This window comes from Pristiophorus japonicus, chromosome X (genome assembly GCF_044704955.1).
Source record: "Pristiophorus japonicus isolate sPriJap1 chromosome X, sPriJap1.hap1, whole genome shotgun sequence".
NCBI classification, from domain to species: domain Eukaryota; kingdom Metazoa; phylum Chordata; class Chondrichthyes; family Pristiophoridae; genus Pristiophorus; species Pristiophorus japonicus.
The window spans coordinates 28,663,236-28,684,797 of NC_092010.1; the positions used below are offsets into that span (position 1 = coordinate 28,663,236).

The 21,562-nt window shown below is 42.9% G+C and overlaps 1 protein-coding gene across 3 annotated transcripts in view; it reads right to left on the reverse strand.

Annotated features, from left to right (window-relative positions):
• Window positions 1–1,350: 1,350 nt before the first annotated feature.
• smarcd1 (SWI/SNF related BAF chromatin remodeling complex subunit D1) overlaps window positions 1,351–21,562 on the reverse strand; it is a 45,473-nt gene continuing 25,261 nt past the window's right edge. For 2 of the 3 annotated variants that reach the window (XM_070869487.1, XM_070869486.1), the window contains 5 exons: window positions 16,157–16,254; window positions 15,318–15,453; window positions 12,756–12,878; window positions 7,957–8,058; window positions 1,351–4,570 (listed from right to left, as the gene is read on the reverse strand). In XM_070869487.1, the coding sequence (XP_070725588.1) occupies window positions 4,517–4,570; window positions 7,957–8,058; window positions 12,756–12,878; window positions 15,318–15,453; window positions 16,157–16,254 (513 nt within the window). In that variant the 3' untranslated portion in view covers window positions 1,351–4,516. Of the gene's footprint in view, window positions 4,571–7,956; window positions 8,059–12,755; window positions 12,879–15,317; window positions 15,454–16,156; window positions 16,255–20,373; window positions 20,536–21,562 lie in introns of all 3 variants that reach the window. The other variant, XM_070869485.1, reaches the window with a different exon arrangement.

The following is a 21,562-nucleotide window of genomic DNA, read 5'->3' on the forward strand; positions in this document are numbered from 1 at the left end:
GGATTCCCCGCTCAGACCAGAGTTAAAATTACAGTCGGGTCTCAATGATGTCATTGGGCCGCAACATGCAGCAAGAATCATAAAAACCCAAGTCATTTTTGGTGAATTCAGTTTTTGCAATCAGGCCACCAAACCCAGTGGATAGATAGCTTGAGATGCTAACAGTAAAATATTGGATTTCTATCCCTGCATCTACTGAAAGTCCAGACTGTATGGACAACAGGGAGTTTTTTTTTAAATAAAGCATTTGATTTCCAAGATACAAGATCCCACAGTGCACCTGTTATAATTCAAGTACACTGAACTATTTCACAATTATTTATTTCCTATAATCTATTAATTTGCAAGTTGAGTTCATCACTATCCAGATTGCGTTTGGTACTGTAAGTGAGAGTGTGTGTGCATAGAAAACCTCCATGCTTTGTGCAACAGCCTACAAGGTCCAAAATGCCTCATTTGTTAAAAGATAGACTTGCATTTATATAGCGCCTTTCACGACCACCAGCCATCCTAAAGCGCTTTACAGCCAATTAAGTACCTTTTCAAAGTGTAGTCACTGTTGCAATGTCGGAAACGCGGCAGCCGATTTGCGCACAGCAAGCTCCCACAACGTGATAATCAGTTTGCGATGTTGATTGAGGGATAAATATTGGCCAGGGCGAATTCCCATGCTCTCCTTTGAATAGTGCCATGGGATCTTTTACGTCCACCCGAGCGAGCAATCAGGACCTCGGTTTAACATCTCATCCGCAAGACGGTACCTCCGACAGTGCAACACTTCCTCAGCACTGCACTGGAGTACACCCATTTTTACTGGTCTCATCCAAAGTGCTCATTCTGTGGCTTGTGATTGTACTGCAATTGTTTTTCTCGAACACACCAACTGGATTTATCAGTCATTAACTTCAAGAAGAAACAAATTGCCAATTTGATTTCAACAAGTTTGCAAACCAAACCAAAAGAAAACAAAACACTCGAGCCCTTCAGTTAACTTCTCGTTGCAAAGCAAATGTATTTTGCACACACGTTGGTGGTCATTTGTCAATGCAGTAAAATATGGCTGGACTCGAATCTCTTCTGGGCTAACCCAGTGGCATTGAAACTAGCTATAATTTCAGGTAACCTGTCCTGTCGTTAGTGTAACAGATAAATACTGCACTCTGCAAAATGCTTCAACATCTGAAGCTGCAGGTCCTTTTTTTAATATATTATCTAAAAGATATTACAAATGTAAGCACCACGCGCTGAACGGAAATGTAACAAGACGTTGTAAAAGCAGTCTCACGATGCCACGCCTCCACTCTTCTGCGTTAAATGCAGATGTGCGCTGCAGTAAATCAGACAGTAACATTCTGTATTGAAGGTTTTATTAAAACTGAGTGACACATACAAGCATACAGTACAAAAGTCTGGTCCCTCAAAATACTTAGTAAAAATACAGTTTATTGCAGCAACTGTCTAAATACAGCTTCTGTTCATCACTACTCCCATCCTAACCACAGTCATAACACACTTGGAAAGAGAAGGCAAGGAAGAGTTTGAAATCAAATTGCCTTCATGTTGTTCCTTCTACATTTGGTAGCTAACTGGAATAAAATGGACCCTGGAACACCTGGCAATACAGAGCAGGCTTACGCCATCAAACACACGGCAACCACTTCAAATTTCAGTCCGAGTAAGTAGTTTCAACTTATGTATTTAATAGCAGCGTAACTAAGAACAGCCTTTCAATGTCACTGGAGATGTAACTGATTTATTTTCAGGTGTAATACCCAGCTAGTCAGTTACTGATGGCCAAGGCCTCTTGTTGTTACTTTCATATTCTATCCAATGACATCCTTAGAAGGATCTTCCCCCTCCAACCCTTTAATCTCCCGAAGTTATGGCTGCCTTCCCCCGCCCCACCGACTAAAAGGAACTTTCACGAGCAAGCCCAGAACTGCTATGGTCGGTATTTAACGATGGAAAACAAACAGCTCATTCTGTCTGTGGCAGATATCCATACTTAACCACCTTCCAGCAAAGGTGACTGGGCAGTGATTAGGAGGGAACTCAGGCTAATTCATTTCCCTTTCCAGCCTGGGGACATTGAGGCCAATTGTAAGGGCCCCTAATCCTGTCCCAGCTGATAGCTGGAATAACTCAGAGCAACTCCCCCCACACTGCCCCCGTATTTGGGGGATTTTTTTTTAAATTAAAGAGAGAGATCTCTTTGGAGGGAAATGGTTAACCTTGGGACACAGATCTAAAAATGAAAATTCCAAGATCAACAAGGTTTTAAAAAAAATGCCTGGACTTTTTAAAGTTTAACAGGTGATAAAGCAGGTTTCTCCAGCTCCCTGTTTAAAAGAAATTAATTGTGAGGGTAAATTATCCAAATCCCCATAGTTAAACAAATGGATGTGTATGCAGAAATAAAGCGTCGGTATGATAACCGTTTCTGCAGCGAAGATGGAACAACTCGGTCATCTTCCACTTCAGATCAGCATTACAAATCACACATTAAAAAAATGAATTTTTTTTTCAGCCACTGATTCCTGTCACCATTCATGGTCCAGTATCTTGCCCAGCTGGGCACTCTTTATCAGAGTGCCTAGACAGCAAGTGTCAACAGGCTACACAACCAGAGAGGGCATTAGAGCAGTGTCTGATCCAGTGGATAGTACGCTATCGGTTACTGAAAATTAAATGTCAAAGCATACACATCCATTTGTTTAACTATGGGGATTTGTATAATTTACCCTCACAGTTAATTTCTTTTAAACAGGGAGCTGGAGAAACCTGGTTTATCACACTTCAGAGGGTGGCATCAACTCTTTCCAAGTTGAATGGTAGAACCAAGTTATAATGGGCTTAGGTGAAGAAACTTATTCAATGCCACAAAGTTAAACTTGGCTAATACAATAGCATGTGGTTCAGACAGAAGAGGGATCACACATGGATTAGCATAAGCTGCTACAATGCTGCTGCAAAGACAGTGAATGGTTGTGTATCACTTTGTCACCGCTTCACATTTTAAAACTAATTCACCTTTAAATCGCTACAAAATATTGACTCCTATGAAGCTGCACTCTTCAAAGTCTTAGTCCAACTGTTGCAGTTTGTACAACTATTGAACTGGGTTTCACTCACTGCTACATGGATTTACATACATGTTCAGAGGTAAAAGGTTACATGGCAAGGACAAAAGTTGAGTGAACTTTGTGCCTTGATCAAGATTAAAGTGTGCTTTGAAAAGTTCCCTAACATCAACCTCTTGCTACAGTTATTACTGTGGCCATTCAGTAGAATTGTACTGAGTGCTATTAAGACTAATGCAAAGTAGAAGGGTGATGTTTCGGGTACAGCACACACAAATCTTGAAGTTAAAGAATTGAACGATACATAAACAAGGGAACATATGTAACACCTGTATCAATGCATCAGGTAAAGCAACTATAGCCAGACAACCACCTTTAAATTGGAATTGTACACAACAGTTTTTTTTGTCTAAAGCCAGACAAAATTATCCCTTCATTTCTGGCCTTGAAACTTCTGATAGGAGTCAAGAGGAATAAACAAAAATACATAAAATACATTCGACCCAGTATATAAAGCAGCACTGGAGTGATTTTTAAAGTCATTCACTAATTTGAGAACAAAACTCATTTTAAACTCGTGTAACTTCTTGTCAAATACTAACGAGATGAATTTCAAACCAGAGAAAATGAGACTGTGAAAGAAACCTTTCGGTGCAAATTAGAATCAGCCTCGGAAGGAAGAAGACAGAGGAAGAATGGATTGGAGATAGAGGAATTAATAAATGTTACTTGCAAGCTAGAGATTTTTGGGGGATTTTTTAAAAAATAAATTGTGTAATCTAAAATGGCCCCGAATAGTTGGCAAGTGGCATAGTTTAGCCCTGACATAAAGGGGTAAAAGAAGCTCTGACCCGCTTTCAGGCAGGTACCAATGCTGCTGCAAGTACACCGCCGCTGTCTCACTGATTTTAAGGAACACTCCATTGGTAGAAGAAGCATAGGGTTCTTTGAGGGTGGGTGTTAAGGAAGGGAGCTAAAATCACAGTTTGTGGTCAAAATACTTGCCCACTTTCAACACAAAGCCACTTACAAAAAAAAACGCAGCAAAGGAAGCAAATATAACATCAAATCTGTCTGATCTAGTTTGCTAATGTGTCACTATTAGTAGTACTAGGTCATTTATATACTGTTTACATAGTTACTGAGGTCACCACTTGTGGCTTATACTTCCCCCAAATGCCAATAAGCTAATCTTATTTTCTAATCCTATGCTGTTTTATAAAGGGAACGTGTCAGTTGTACTAAAAGGTAGCAAAGAACACTTCAGGAGTACAAGGGCTATGCGGTGATTTATTTTGTGCAAGTGATGCATGTAGTTTTACAGTTTGTAAACTGTAACGGAAATCTTTGTGCACGTATAAAACTGCGTTCAACCTTGAACCCAGACATCTCATGTCAACCCGTTGCCACTCATGGGACGAGGCCACACAGATCTCTTATGTATTGCGGATACCAAGGGCTTGTTCAAGCTCCTGTCTTCTCTGCTGCACCTAAAACATGAGAAAGCAGAGGACAAAGTTGCTAATTCAGCTTCAGAGCAAAGGCATTGTAACAGATATAAAACACAACAATAGGGTGCTTGTTCAGCCCTCCTGCCCTGGCAGAAACATAAGAATTAGCAACAGGGGTAGGCCATTCGGCCCCTCGAGCCTACTCCGCCATTCAATAAGATCATGGCTGATCTTCTACCTCAACTCCACTTTCCTGCACTATCCCCATATCCATTGATTCCCTTAGTATCCAAAAATCTATTGATCTCTGTCTTGAATATACTGAGCCTCCACAGCCCTCTGAGGTAGAGAATTCCAAAGATTCACCACCCTCACCTCAGTGAAGAAGTTTCTCCTCATCTCAGTCCTAAATGGCTGACCCCTTATTCTGAGACTGTGACCCCTGGTTCTAGACTCCCCAGCCAGGCGAAACATCCTCCCTGCATCTACCCTGTCAAGTCCTGTAAGAACTGTGCATGTTCCAATGAGATCACCTCTCATTCATCTAAACTCGAGAGAATATAGGCCTAGTCTACGCAATCTCTCCTCATAGGACAACCCCCCCCCATCCCAGGAATCAGTCTGGTGAACCTTCGTTGCACTCCCTCGATGGCAAGTATATCCTTCCTTAGGTAAGGAGACTAAAACTGTGCACAATACTCCAGGTGTGGTCTCACCAGGGCCCTATACAATTGCAATAAAATGCCTTTACTCTTATTCTCAAATCCTCTTGTAATAAAGGCCAACATACCATTTGCTTTCATAATTGCTTACAATGGGCAGTGGCACACTGGCGGGGTGAATGTGTTCCACTCGGCCTACCGGTGGGCGACAGAGCAGCCCCAAGTCAAGCCCATTTAAAATCACGTATGGAAGACACCCAACTGGCATTTCTAAAATAAACTGGGAAGAGCGTGTCAGCTGGCGGCCTGGCCGACGAGGACCCCGAAGGTAAGTTCTGCTTTATTGCTGTTGGGCAAGGAGGAGCCGGAGTGCTCCACGAAAGGTAGCCTGGGTCCCTGTTGCCCTGCCCTCAATCAATCTACCGTCTTCAGAGCCCGAGCCCGCAAGTTGCATGGGCAAGGGGTGCTGGAGGGACATAGCCTAAAAATTAGAGCCAGGTCCTTCAGGAGTGAAGTTAGGAAACACTACTGCACACAAAGGGTGGTAGAAGTTTGGAAAACTCTTCCACAAATGGCAGTTGATACTCAATCAATTGTTAATTTTAAATCGGAGATTGATTTTGTGACCAAAAAGTATTAAAAGATATGCGGCAAAGGCGGGTATATGGAGTTTGGTCGCAGATCAGCTATAATCTCATTGAATGGCAGAACAGGCTCGAGGGGCTCAATGATCTCATCCTGTTTCTATGGATTTCCAGTCATCTGGACACCAATGAGGCCCTGCCAGCAAAATGGACCAGGCCTCCCTGGGGGGCTATCGGACGAGGGGGAAATCTACCTCGTATCTCTTAAAATGGGAGAGGATATACCGCATGGGTCCTGATGTGAACCCACATCTCAGTAAGTAGAACAGTTTGCATAACAAGAGCAGAGATGCCCGAAATATGTTGCTTCAAGTTGGGCTCACAAGTTGTTTAAATAAGAACATAAGAAATATGTGCAGGAACAGGTCACACGGTCCCTCGAGCCTGCTCCCCCATTCAATAAGATCGTGGCTGATCATTCCTGCCAGATCTGCATATCCCTTTATTGCCCTACACTCCAAAAATCTATCGATCTCAGCCTTGACTATATTCAGAGATTTAGCATCCACAGCTCTCTGGGGCAGAGAATTCCAAAGATTCACAACTCCGAGTGAAGAAATTCCTCCTCATCGCAATCTTAAATAGCCTATCCCTTAGCCTGAGACTATGCCCCCTAGTTCTAAACTCTCCAGCCAGGAGAAACAGCCTCTCAGCATCTACTCTGTCAATCCCCCTCAGAATTTTGTATGCTTCAATGAGATCACCTCTCATGTTTCTAAACTCCAGAGAGTATAGGCCCATTCTCCACAATCTCTCATTATAGGACAGCCCTCTCATCCCAGGAATCAATCTATTGAACCTTTGTTGCACCGTCTCCAAGGCAAGTATATCCTTCCTTAAATAAGGAGACCAAAACTGTGCACAATACTCCAGGTGTGGTCTCACCAAGGCCCTGTGCAATTGTAGCAAGACAAATGCCAAGTCACACCAGGATCCATTTTATTTATCTAATAGCTAACATGCATTAGTTGCTTAAAATGCTGAAATGTGAAAACCTGTAGACTTACTTGCCCTGTGGGCAAAGGGAAACACCATACTTTGCAGTCAGCAACTCAGTTGGTACATAACCGGTTGAGTCAGCTGCTCATGGTGTGTGGATGGTTCAAAGATTGCAGTTTCAAAAGTTTAAAAAAAAATCTTTCTAAACATTTCACTATTTAAAGTCTGTGTTGGGATAGTTGAATTCTGTCGTTCATTTTTTCCCCTTGTATATAAAACAGAAGGGGAAAACTCAAGGATAATAAAGTTAAATGAATATGTGGGGTAATAAACCTTATACTTGTGTAAATGTCCCCATTAAAGCAAACTTTTCTTTAGCTCATCTGTCCCAATTACTCGTTTTCTTGTTGGACTGATCCTTGAAGCCCTGAAAACCACAGCGAAGTGTTAACTTAGCTCAGTTGGTATCACTGTTGCCCGAGGCAAAAGATCATGGGTTCAAGCCTCACTCTCGAGCTCAAGCACATAACCTAAGCTGACAATTTAGTGCAGGTCTGAGGGAGTGCTAGATGGTTGTGGGTGAGATGTTAAACCGAGGCCCTAGGTTTCCATGGCACTTCACAAAGAGCAGGGAGTTCTCCTGGTGCCGTGGTCAACCCTCATCTCTCAAACAACACCACCAAAAATAGATTAACTGGCCATTTATCATTTGCAGTTTGTGGGCCACATTTACTTACTTAATAAGTCACCACGCTGCAAAAGGTAATTAATTGGCTGTGAAGCATTTTGAAGTGGTCGGCCATTTAGGACTGAGACGAGGAGAAACTTCTTCACTCGGTGCTAAATTGTTGGAATTCTCTACCCCAGAGGGCTGTGGAGGCTCAGTCTTTTGAGTATATCCAATGCTGAGATCGTGGGGCCAGCAGAGAGCTGTGTGGCTGCACAGCTTAGACCGTTGGTTGACACTACCCCAAACTCAATTTCACATGGGGACTTCAGATAGCAGAGGTACGAGAGTCATTCATCCCATCAATGCGGGATGGATCTAAACCCAGGTTTTAGGATGAATGAGAAATATTCACTCAACGGTGCCACCCAGTCCCCATTACAAGCTCTATTATGCAAAGTAATTAGAACAAAGATTTTGCCCAATGATGGGTAGGTCTCATTATATTCTTACCTTAGAATAGAAGTATCTGCAGACAGCTTCTTGAGCCCAGGGCTGGAAGTAGAACTCTGCTCTGCGCTCCTCCTCCGGGTTTCCTACCACATCAGTCATAGACTACAAATACAAAATATCAAACAAGTGACTGGAATAGACAGATGCAATTTAAAAATAAATGGTGTCGAAGCTTCCCCAGATTCTATGCAAGTCACTCGGGTAGACCAAGTTCACTCGCTATCAAAATGTCAGGGGGTGGAACGGAAGGCTTGTTGGCAATTGCACTTTGCATTGCATTAGCGCACCACAGAAACACACAGGATCGGAGACGCAGTTGAAAGCCACCTTCCTGCTACTTCATGCTGCAGAACAAAGCGCAAATTGCGAATATCGCAATGCAAAATGGCTGGAGAAAGTGAAGCAAGTACTCAAATTTGTTTTGGGTGGTAATGCAGAAAGCAAGGGAACGTGTGAGGGTAAATATAAGTGTGTTGTTAGTAAGGCAGCCAGGTTATGATTAACTGTCTCATAATAGGTATGTATATAGGAGCAGGATGAGGCCATTCAGTCCCTCGAGCCTGTTCCACCATTCAATTTGACCACGGCTGATTTACACCTTCTATTCTTCCACAGCATTAGTATTTCACAAGTTTTATCTGTTGCAAAAAAAAAATCCATAAAAGCCAAGTACTTGCTTTTGCTGAATGCTGTGCTGGTTTACAGGTGCTTAACTGCATTGCGACTTCGCAAAACAAATTTGTTCATGGGGTGTGGGTGGGCCTTCCGATAGCGATTGTTTTACGTCGGAGTGCATGTAGTGCGGAAGTGTAGGCCAGACTGGGAAAGGTGGAGGATTCCTCTCGCTCAAGGCACAAAGTGAACCAGATGGATTTTTAAAAAACAATGCAGTAAGTTTGCTTTCAGCGCTTTTTTTCTGGTACCAGCCCACAAAGGGCTAGATTGCGATTTAAATTTCACAATGCGCCATGGTGGGATTTGAATTCATGACCTCGAGGCTGAGAGTCCACGGCTGTACCCTTTTACACAGCCTGTCTGCTGTCAGCCACAGCTCCACTGTTGGTGGCAGAGTGGCGGTTCAAACCACTGTCGGAATCACCCTGTGACAATAAAAGGGGCAGGGATAATCGACAGCATCCGGGGCTCAGCATCGCAGAACGAGCTCCTAAAGTGGTTCTGCGAAGTGATGCTTCAGTTCGATTGCAGTGCTGCTGACAGCTAATACCCGAAAACGTGGTTTCACCCGGGATGCAAACGTCACTGGGAAGGATGAGCAGACCACTGCAGGCTGTCAGAGGCCACCATTTTCTTCTGGCCACGGAAAGGCTGGGAGCTCAGCCCCACACAGGGCACCAATGTATTTTTGGCACCACTGGTCTGTATGGACCTTCCCATCAAGCAGAAAAGAAGCGTCGCATGTAGTTGCTGCTGGTGCCATGAATTTAGCTCCGCCGCGTAATTGGCTCAAGTTTGGAGCATCCAACGCATTGCGGAATCGACAGAGAACGCCTGCATGAATGTTGGCAGTGAGGAGTAATTCATCATGACAAAGCAGAAAGCCATGTACTTGCAGCTAACTGATATCTAAAGTCAAACACTCAAATCGAGTTAGTATTTGGCAAGAACGGAGATAGAGATGCCTCTGCTGAATAAGTCAAGGAGGAACCAATGAATCATGAACCATGCGTGGCCCTTGTACCCAACAGCACAAGTCCAGAACAAGACCGTGGCAATTCGAGGCTCCCAGTTTTAATTTTGCTTTGCGCACTCGAGTTCCAACAAAAGGAAACGTTTCTATTTCGATTGGAACAAAGTCCATTTGTACATTTTTAAACTAAAAAGCAGTGAAGAAGAATGTAAAAAGGGCATAGGGTCTAGGCAGTTGTGTAGCAAATGCAGCTCAACGTAGATATATATGAAGTTAAAAATTTGGGCTGGGGGTGAGGGCTAGTGTGGAAAGACAGAGAACAGAAATATACCCTAAACAGTCAAACTCTCAAGGAATGAAGTAACATATAATCTCAGAGTGCAGATATGTAGAACTTTAAAATCAAGATTACAAGTGGAGAAATCTGTAAAAAGGGCAAATGGGATGCTGGATTTTAGATAAAAGGGCATTGAATACAAAGGCAAAGAAGGTGGTGATGAATGTGTCGATTAGGCTAAAGTTGGAGTAACGTGGGCAGGTTTACAGGTTACGAGAACCATGGAAACGGCGCAACACAGATTTACAAGGATGAGAGGGACTAGTTATGGTGAGAGATTGAAAAAACTAGAGGTGCATTCATCAGAGAAAAGGGGAGGACCAAATAAAAGTGTTAAAAGGGTTTGAGGGAGTAAAGTCAAAGATTGTTTCCACTGGTTGAATTGGGGCATAAATTCAGGATAAGTACAAGTATAAAGTGGGAAGTGTGGAATATATTACAGCAACTGTTAAAGGCTATAGGGAAAGAGCAGGGCAATGGGATTGGACAGTTCCAGTATGGAGCTGTCACAGGCACAGTGGAATAAAATGGCCTCCTTCGGAGCTGAAATTTCTATAAATTTGATTGTCACATTTAAGATTCCTTTGAACCTCTGATTGCCTCAAACAGAATGCAGAGCGCAGAGTTGCCATGGAAACAGAAATGTGTGTTTGTATTTGAGGCTATGTAAAGTAGACTACGAGGGAACTAAATCTGTTAATGGTCTGTAGGCCACTTCTGCTGCAACCTGCAGGAGGTGCAAAAACGCTGCACCCAATATGTGGACTTGGATCTCAGCCTGTTACTTGTGTACCCTTACTGCACACCACTCTCACCGGGTTTACAGCTAAGCCTCTTGCAGTGTCACCCCTCTGCTTACAGATAGCTGTCAAACTGGTTGTAAGGAAAGAATGAACATACTTGCATTATTTAGCGCCTTTCGCAACCTCAGGATGTCCCAAATTGCTTTGCAGCCCAATTCGCTAGTTTTGAAGCGTAGTCACTGTTGCAATGCAAGCATATGCGGCCACCAATTTGCGCAGAGCAAGATCCCAAAATTAGCAATGAGATAATGACCAGATGATCATTGTTTTTTTTAAATAAAGTGATGCTGGTTAAGGGATAAATATTAGCCAGGACACCACTGCTCTTCTTTTCAGTGATATGGGTGGACAAATGCTTCATCCATTCAGAAAACATTCCTCTGTCTGCTATTTTAAAACACAGGTTTGATGACTCTCCTGATGGGAGTCAAGAACAAGTCTTAAGGTCGAAGCAGGGTTTGATAATTGGACCAGGTTGTGCAGCTGGAATTCCATGCCCACTTTCAAGTCGTACTTTGTGTCCTTATTTTATTATAGATTCCCATTTCCACGTCGATAATGGAAACGGCCCATACAAACGCACCACACTGTAATTACACCCAGTCGCGTTGCTGTAGGTGCTATGGAGGGGTGGGGGGGGAATGGGAATAAAGAGGGTGTAATGACAGCAAAACAAGTCTACCACAAATGTAGACATAGGAATTATAACGGGAAAAGTTCACAGGAAATGTACAGACACAAGATGGGTTAACATCTCCGCTAAACTAACAGTCACAGGAATGTCATATAAATGCATGAGGCATTGTCTGCTGATACAAAACTTGCAGTTGACTATGCTGAGATGGGTTGAAGAGCCCAAGATAGAGTGCTTTGTACACGGCCTATGGAAAGAAAGGGCTCGGCGGATTGAATGACATTTTCCTGAATTCGGCTTCCTATGCTTGTATGTTGCCGGCTGTAAGCGCAGGATACAGCAATGAGCAAGAATCTGGCTTTTGGGATTTAAAATAAAGCCCAGCATTTTTTTTTGAATAATAAGGAGAATCAAATGTGGAGTACAGCAATGCAAAATAAGATAACACAATGTGATTTCTGTAGGACAACTACCAATTCAGTTTGTGAGTAGGTAAATAGTTTGGTTAAAGTCCCAATACAAGAATGCAGATAACACCAGCATGACTCAGCAGAAAGGAAGGCGGTGTGTTACAAGTGAGTACGTTGATGGCGTAACTGGTTTACAATGGCAGACTGGAGGTAAAGATACAGGGAGATGAGAAACTCGTCTCGTGTTGAAATCACAAGCAGCAATCTCTGTCCTAGGAGGCCATTCTGGCACCCTATTCTTCAACGCAGTTTAATTAGCCCAGGTACCATGCAAAAGGAACATGCGCTGACCCACCTGCCTGTGGCAACTCACAAAGTTAAAGCGACATACCCAAGACAATCAAGAGTCATCAATAAGACTGCCACAGGAGCATACTTAATCACCAATACCTTTCACCAAAACATATGGGCTGTGTGCGCCTCTACTTAAGGCTTATTTACTCTCTCTCGTTCTGTACTTCAATATTGTGCACACTGAATTATACTTCCTGTATACTGTGCCAACATTGTACAATTTTATGTCTGTTATAATAATGGAAAATAAAAATCTAAAGGCTCAAGTTAGTCAACAATTCACCACAGACACAGCTCAGATTGGGAATATAGTAGTTTGGGTCAAATTAAAAAAAAAAAAAATTCAGGTACAGTCAGATATCAAATGCTTCTTAAATCCCCTTCCACACAATACACGCCTCTTGTAAGAAAATAAGGAACTTTGAATAGTGCTTCCTGTAACTTGGAAGTTCATGTCTTAGTAAGTAAACATTATTCCAATAAATGCTCATGCCTGAAGTAATAGTTTTACAAACTAGTTCCCCTCAGGAATACAGTGCACGGTGGTGTAGTGTCAGAACAATGCACAGCCAAAAGAGAAGCTAAGCATGGCTTCAGCTGGTAAAATACGTACCTTCAGGTCACGGCACTGTGACTGCAGCCAGTCATTGATGAAGCCCTGTGGATCTCGGGCAAAGCTCAGCATGAACTCCCTCTGTGTCTTGAGCTGGTTAATGGTCTCTATTGTTTCATGGATCTGTGCGAGTAAAACAGCAAGGATAAACGGCTTATACTTGGGAGCTGCATAGAACCTCAAATCTATGCTCTCTGCCAAACAGGCAACTTCGATCTCTTTTCGCAATTAACTCAGAAAATGCACTATTTATCTGGCCTATGGAAATCGTCCGGATAATGCTTAAAACCCCAACAGTTAGGGACATTATTTTCTTGGAGCAAATTCACAAATGTTATTATTTTTTCTTTTCTTCCTCAATGCTGTGCTATCTCTAAGGCATGCAGACAAAAATATTACAGAAATACTCAAGACTCTCAACACTGTGTGGGCTGGGCGGGCAATTGTTTTACGTGAACAGGCCCCAACTCAGAGACATCTTTCCACAGTTTGCACGACAGCTCTGCCTGTTCGGTGAAAGATTTACAAACCCTTTTCGTAACGGACACATGGCTTTAGAAATAAAAACAGAAATTGCTAGACATACTCAGCAGGTCAGGCAGCATCTGTAGAGAGAGAAACAGAGTTAACGTTCCAGTTTTGACAAAAGGTCACAACCTGAAACATTAACTCTGTTTCTCTCTCTACAGATTCTGCTGGAGTTGCTGAGTATTTCCAGCATTTTCTTTTTTTTCATTTCAGATTTCCAGCATCCGCAGTATTTTGCTTTTGGCTTTTTAAGAATGTTGCCCACGATTTAAGACACTTTGTGGAGGAATAGCAACCGTTACACAAAGTTCGTGTGTAGCCACTTGACAATATACATAATAAGAACATAAGAAATAGCAGGAGTCGGCCACCTGGCCCCTCGAGCCTGCTCAGCCGTTCAATAAGATCATGGCTGATCTGATCTTGGCCTCAACTCCACTTCCCTGCCTGCTCCCCATAACCCTTGACTCCCTTATCATTCAAAAATCTGTCTATCTCCACCTTAAATATATGCATTGACCCAGCCTCCACAGCTCTCTGGGGTAGAGAATTGCAAAGATTCACAATCCTCAGAAGAAATTCCTCCTCATTTCCATTTTAAATGGGCGACCCTTTATTCTAAAACTATGCTCCCTGGTTCTAGATTCCCCCACAGGGGGGAAACATCCTCTTTGCATCTACCCTGTCAAGCCCCCTCAGAATCTTGTGTCTCAATAAGATCACCTCTCATTCATCTAAACTCCGAGTACAGGCTCAACCTTTCTTCATAAGACAATCCCTTCATCTCAGAAATCAACCTCATAAACCTTCTCTGAACTGCCTCCAATGCAAGTATATCCCTCCTTAAATACGGAGACCAAAACTGCACGCAGTACTCCAGGTGTGGCCTTACCAATACCCTGTACAGTTGTAGCAGGACTACTCTGCTTTTATACTCCATCCCCCTTGCAATAAAGTCAACATTCCATTTGCCTTCCTAATCTCTCCAAGATTCTGAATACTGTGTGCCCCTGAAGTGAAGAATTTTAAAAATTATACAGGAACAGATGCACTTGCTTTAGGGGTTGTCAATTAGGGGCAATATCTCAATTTACAGGTTAACGCCTGAAAAAGAGGCGGTAAATTTGTACGTCGACAAGGAAGATCTGAGATCTGGCATAACTTGTATGCAATGAGAAGCCATGGTTTTTCCTCACTTTCAAAGCAACGTGAACAAAATATTTTTCACTGTGGTGGGGGGGGGGGGGGGGGGGGGGGAAAGAGATTTGTCCTAAGGCTCAAGTCCTGGGGTTTCGATGGCAATGGGAAGAGACCTCAAAAGGCACCTAGCTGTAACGTCACATCATTTTTTGTATGCAAACTTAGCACACGGATTCCCAAGAAACAATCAAGCTAGACTTCATTCCTATAGTGTATGGAGGCCATGAATGAAGAACAAACGTGTTTTTATCTCGCACATTCATAAAGACGAGCATTTAATTCTATAAGTACATGAGGAATCATGCACTGGGAAAAAGCCATTTGGCTCGTGGAGCCCACTCTCTCTTTCTCCCCTCCCCCCACACCAACCCAGACAATGGAATTTAAATCAGATAAAAACCCAAAGCAATGAATTTTCGCCAAATATTTCTGCCGTGTACTGACTAATAGGCCACATGCCTTCAATCCCACTTTCTGCGAGATAATGCAAACTCTTTTTAAAGGAGCTTAGTGAATTAGCAACAAAGTCCATTCCACACACCAGAGAATAAAAATTCCTACGTATCTCTAGCCTTGCAGGAGGTTTGACTAGTTTGAGTCGACAATCTCTCGTCTCAGGGCTACAAGTGAATTCAAAATACACACAGCCACGTCTTTGCCTTTCACCATTTAGGGCTTCATTAAAAGGCCATCGCACAAGAGTGAGATGCAAAGTCTTCACTCTTGATTTAGATCAGTCCCCAACACTGAATTTACACTACAGAAGTTTAGTGCAGTCAAAGCTGTTTGCCCAGAACCACAAATGTACTCCAAGTTAGAATGGTCCCAGCTAACCTTATTATCGAGAGCAGCGATTTCCTGCTGGCTAGCAGTAGAAAGCAGAAAAGAATTCATCTGAGTCTTTAGTGTGTCATCCACCTCGACATCAATATCGTAACAAGCAGTCTTCTTCTGATCATTTGGATCCACACTGAAACATCAAATGGAGATGGGATATTACAGAATACACTGAAGCATGCACTGAAGCTGCAGTTATGTCAGCTCACTACATGCATTAGTCTGGTTAGAGTTTAGATACCTCAAATTGATCAAACACCAGCTAAATTAAAGTGGCCCACAACACTGACAGCCAACATTTTTCTGTTAAGCTATGTGACCACACAGCGGTCTGGAGGTCCCGTGCAGGCTGCTTGCCAGCTTTCGCATGAAAGAAACCACGCATGCGCGAAAATTTGAAAGAAAATTTGAAATGGGCCACGCAACCATATAAAGGGACAGAGCAAAAAAAGGTGAGTGGGAACATTGCGGACAACCCAATAGGTTATGGAGTTACAGGTTACATATTTGCACTAGTGACACTGCACAAGGAGTTCCTGATTTTGAACACTATGGGCTTTCTGCAGGGTAAATGCATCAGACCAAAGGCCCGAGTTGGAGTCTAGGAAGGTTAGAACAGTAACATCCCGACACTTTGCAAAGCTTTTAACCAATGAAAATGCACAGCAAACCACATATAAAACCCATTCAGTGAAATGAAAACGCAAGAAATTAGTAGAGTGTATTTGGAGAAATACATTTATAGTATAGTTGTTAGAACTTAATATTTAAGAACTTTTTATAAATGGATCAAGCTCAAATTCTTGTGTAGCAGGTCGAATGTCAACAATACTCACCTGATAATATGGTTGATGATGATTGGCTCAGGAGGCATCAGCAGAGCATGTAGTCGTTGAGGGATTTCTGAGAACTTCATTCGCTGACACTCAAAGATCTGCAACAAAGGAAGGATCTTCAATAAAAACAGGATCCTGTTTTAGTTTCAAAATAAGAGCTGCATATACCATTGAAAAACCATCACCTGCAATTTGTTAAAACAGTGAATATTAAATTCCAAATACCAACTAGATTTCCAAACTAAACATTAGTGCTCAAAGCTACTCCACTAGACTACAATGTCTGACGCAGCCATTTAGAGCCCTGGTTCAGTCAGAAATCTCAACACATTTTGCACTGTTCACGTCTAAATCAACACCAAGGTTGAGCCCAAGCTCAGGACCAGGTCTCAACCAATACAAACCTTGAAAAATCATTCATTTCCTGGCCGTGCAGCATTACTGGTGCAGAATGACTGCACCTTCGCCTATATAACAGCCTCTGCACTCCAAAAAGTTATTCATAATGTGACGAGATTGGAGATATTTCGATATAAGACACGATCTAATTGTAAGTGTTCATTTTTACCTTGTGATTGATCAAATGCCAATATAGAGTCCAGCCATTATGAACTAGAAAAAATAGAAAGAAACATAGAAATCTACAGCGCAGATCTCCCAATATTTTTCAAAAGCCAGGACTACTACTTTTCACATGGTTCTGTATTTTAATACGGTACTTAAGGTTATTCCAGCTTGAAAATATCAGTGGAGAGGGGAACAGATCTGAAACGTTAACTCTGTTGTTCTCTCTCCACAGATACTGCCTGACCCGCTGAGATTTTCAGTTTTTTCTGTTATTTCAGATTTCCAGCATCCGCAGTTTTTTGCTTTTGAAAAGATCAGTACCCAAATCCGTTTAGTCTCCATAGTAACATACTTATGGAAATGGTCAGCCTGCCTTATAGCTGTGAGCAGAGCCACATGTGAATGTCTCCTCAGACACATTCATAAGGTAGACTGAGTATGCTCATTGTCGCTAGGATTTCTGCGACGTGTAATGGTGGCTGTGTGAAATTGTGCTACTACGTCTATCTGAATTGTGAAAAACGCTGAGTTTTCGATCCTATCCTTCCAAACTTGATGTTTGTCTGGAGCCAGATTTTCAGCAGTAGTAAACTAGAGCGAGGTATTGGTGGGAGGAACAATTTGAAATCATGAATTAAGAATCTCGTAAAACATTGAAGCATATTGACTTAGCTGTGATGCTTTTTCCGTCGCCTATTTGCACCAATATAGGAAAACAGTCAAGCAGTAACACTGCATTCTAAAGGCACACAAGTATCTTGATACCTGAACTGAATTATGGCTGACCAAGGTAGTAATCTACTTAAATAATACCAATTAGATTCCGACAACGTGCCAACCCATCAATCTGATCAGGCACCTGGGAGGACAGCCGGGTCTTTCCAGTTGTGATGTCAGGCGCTGTCTAAATTTGCATGGGCATGCTGTCTGCAGATTGCAACATCACAGACGGCAGTGATGTTACTCATTCAACGGACCGGTCAGTTGGTGGACGGGGAGGAAGGAGGGGTCGCAGCTCCCACAAGCTCTGTATAGACAGGCCGATTATCCGACTGAATCGAGTGGCTCTGTTTGCAACGAGTGGTTGAAGTGATTCGAGCAGTCTCCAGAGAATACAACCGCTACACCAACAAAGACATCCAATCACAAGTAACGGGCGATGTGGAGAAGTGAAAAATTAAATCTATATTAAGTCTCACACCACTGATGTCAGTCAATGCTAACATTGCACGGTGCATGTCTGCCAGTAATCAGCAAGGGCTGGTGAGACTGGAATATAAAGTGACTTTCACAGGCCGCAGTACAAAAGGAGACTGATTGAAACACAGACCTGCACAGTTTCATTGTCGTGCTATTTTGACACTGGAGTCCAGGCAGCAGTCTGATAATATTTGCCTGCAATTTGTGAAAGAAAAGCACCATTGCAGAGCAAACCATTCACCTCTAGTCTTCTCCCCAACTCTTCTAATGTCCCAAGGAGCTTCACTGAGCCGTCAAGGCAGAACCGACGGATACCGAGCCAAAGGAGGAGTACTAGGAGAGGCGACCAAATGCTTGGTCAAAGAGGTAGGTTTTAAGGGAGAGAGGGGTTAGAGAGGCAGAGGCGCTTTAAGGGAAATAATTCCAGATTGTAGGGCCTTAGGCGGCTGAAGTCACGGCCACCAATGGCGGGAGAGGAAGATACACAAAGTTGCCAGAGCCAGATGAACGGAGACTTTGGGAGGAGGTTGTGGGGCTCGAGGAGATGTTAGAGATAGGGAGCGGCGAGGCTATGAAGGGATTTAAACACGCGGATGAGAATTTTAAATTGGAGGCGTTGGGTGACTGATAGGATAACAGCAGAGTTTTGGATGATTTGAAATTTATGGAAGGTGGAAGATTTTAACAAAAAAATAATCAGCAGAAATCGAAATCGTGTGTGGTGTACCACAGTGAAAGAGAAATCTGTCTAATCTCAGTATTCCGAGAAAATATTAATCCTATGAAATTGCCCAAGTGAGTAGTTTGCAGCCATGTGTGTAAAGCACATGCCCAGCAGATTCGTGTTTACAAAGATTAGATGCAGGAGTACTAATCTAGCTAGTGGAAATGACATCTCTTATGCAAGAATAAAGCTTTGTACTCAGAGGCTGCACAGATCAGGCCACGAGAGAACAGTCATTTTATCATCCTTGGTCATTGTCAACCTGTGATTTTCTGATACTGATGCACACACGAGACAATGTAGATCTGTTACATGAGTAATAAAGAAAATGCTTCCGAGTAGTTTACAAGTAGGGACATCCAGGCATTTTGTCCCAAATGGGCAATTTCTCTCATTACGACTCACAGAGAAGGCCATATTTGGAATACTATCAGAGTACCTGCAGGAGGATTTGTGCAATTGATTTGAAGGGGTTAAAACCCCAAGTTATGAAAGACTGACAAACTCATTGGAGAAAAGATAAGAACACGTGATTCATTGCTTTAAAATTATGTTAAGGCCATTTAAACTGTAATTTCAGATCTAAACTTCGGTTTAAAAAAAAATTAGCAAGCTGCAACCAAGATTAAGGATTACAATCATCCCAATATTGTAGCAGAGGTGTAGGAAAGCCTCCACTAAACTCATTGCTCTTAGTAGCATTACAGTCAGCAGATAACTATCTGGTCAAAGGGCAGTGTGCTAATCCATTGTGACACTCGAGCAATGTTTCCCTTTAAGCTGCGCGGTCACACAGCTGTCTGGAGGTCCCACAGAGTCTGTTCGCCAGCTTTTAAATGGAAAAATCGTGCATGCGTGGAAATTTGAATGGGCCGCACAGCCCATTAAAGGGGCCCCACCCGCCCAAAAAATTAAAAGGAACATTGCACTCGTCTCTTCATCGTCTCTTTTGAAGGCACCCTGAATTCACGAGCAGTTGTTCATGTGAAGTATAGCCACTCACGTCCCAATGTATGCCTGACAGCAGTTAGAAGAAAATGGTTCAAATCCAGCTGGTGAAAACACTTAATGCACCCTTCATTCCCACCTCGAGTACGATGACTGCAAAGTAAAAACATGGCGATCAAACATCATTTTGATCAATATAATAAAAACTGAACGGATGATTTGTGGAGGCGGGGGAGGTTACGTAAAGAGCAAGTGGGTCTTTACAACAGTATCACTTAGCACTGGCCAAGTATAAAATTACATTTTTACTGCATTTTGAAAAGTAATGCATTACTGCAGGGCTGTCCCAACTACAGCCAGTGGGATACACGAGGCCCACAAGCTCAGACAATCTGGCTGCCAAATCCCTCGCAGCCCAGCTCTATTTGCACATATTTCTTATTTGATAGTTCGCTCGAAATTTATGAACCTGGAGGTTTGTATAATTGGTGGATAAATCCTAAACCAGAACACCGAGATCTGTTCGTATCCACAGCTCGAGGTATATGGGAATTAATGGCACACACCTAAGCAGGCCACAAAGACAAAACGCTTGGGCATTCCTGCATTATTGAATATAAATCAAAAAGTACCGTCACCTTTTCTTTCACAGACTTTCGTGATTAATCGAAAGTGGAAATTGTGTGGGGTTTCACGGGCTTTTAAGCACTCTCGTTACCTGGTCGTTCCTGCTGATTCAGTGCATTCACATATAGACACAGAGCACACCAATAATTACCTGCTGGAGGTATTTGTCACAGTTGATGAACTCCCGCTCATGGGAATCCTGCAGCTTATGGGTTTTAATGTACTGCCAGAGAGCCTGGATGATGACGGGCCGAGTCTGGGTGTGGATGCCCAGCAGACGTGCCAGACGAGGATCCAATTTAAACTGGGGCGGCTGAGAAAGAAAATGCAAGTGAATCATTATACAGACCCAGCAACGCCACCAAGTAAATGGCCACCAGACACCTGATCTACACTACACGCAGGCTGCTGCCAGTGTCTGCATGCAGGAGATTCGAATCAGCTGGAGAAGTTAATGTGTTTGCTGCCACCCTCAGTCTTCACCGAGACTGCAGATCCAGCCGCTTACATCATCTGAGGCTCAAAATAATTAAATTCAACATGTTTCTGGTAACCAAATATGCCAGGATTTGGGCACATGGTAGGTCCAGAACTGGCTCAGTGATTCACTGAACAAGCAGTAGTATTAATGAGCTGTTCCATGTCATCCCTGCCATACAACCACTCTCTTCTGCTTACTGCCCAAACTGACCCTTTCAACAGTGGGCAGAATGATGAAACACTGCAGGCAGCAGAAGTTACCCAAACACTACTTACTGATTAATCTTTCGCTTCTCAACCGTGGCAGTTTACTTAGGTTTCTCAATTTTAGAGATTGGCTGAGGGAAAGGAGAAGTGATAATCAGCAAGAGAGCAGAGTCCTGAACTTTGCCCAAAAGTCAACAAGGCTCGTTTGAAAGGGCTAACTGTAAACACAGTACAATGATAAACACCCTGAAGCAGCCAGGGATTTAGTAGTGGCTGAAAGTCCAGAAAGGGCAAGGCTATAAAGTTAGTGTGCTGCTTTTTGTCAACTCCTAGCACATTTCAAACCTCAAATGATCATACTTTTTGGTTTCCCCTTCCAATCCTCTCGTTTGAAGGTTAGTTCATCCTGGGGTTCCACGGGAGCTGGGTACCTTTCGATACCTTACTAGATTGGTCATTTATTCACGTGTGAGCTTAGACGGTAATAACTGGCAGGTTATTTGACTGTGAGCTCCAGCACAGAAAACCCAATCCTGTCCGCCCTTGATGTCCACAAAGGCGCAGATCCCAGCAGGAGTCAGGAACAGCATTCAGGAACGGCAGCCTTGGATATTTTTTTTTACTTGCATGAGCCACGGTCAACACATTGTCAC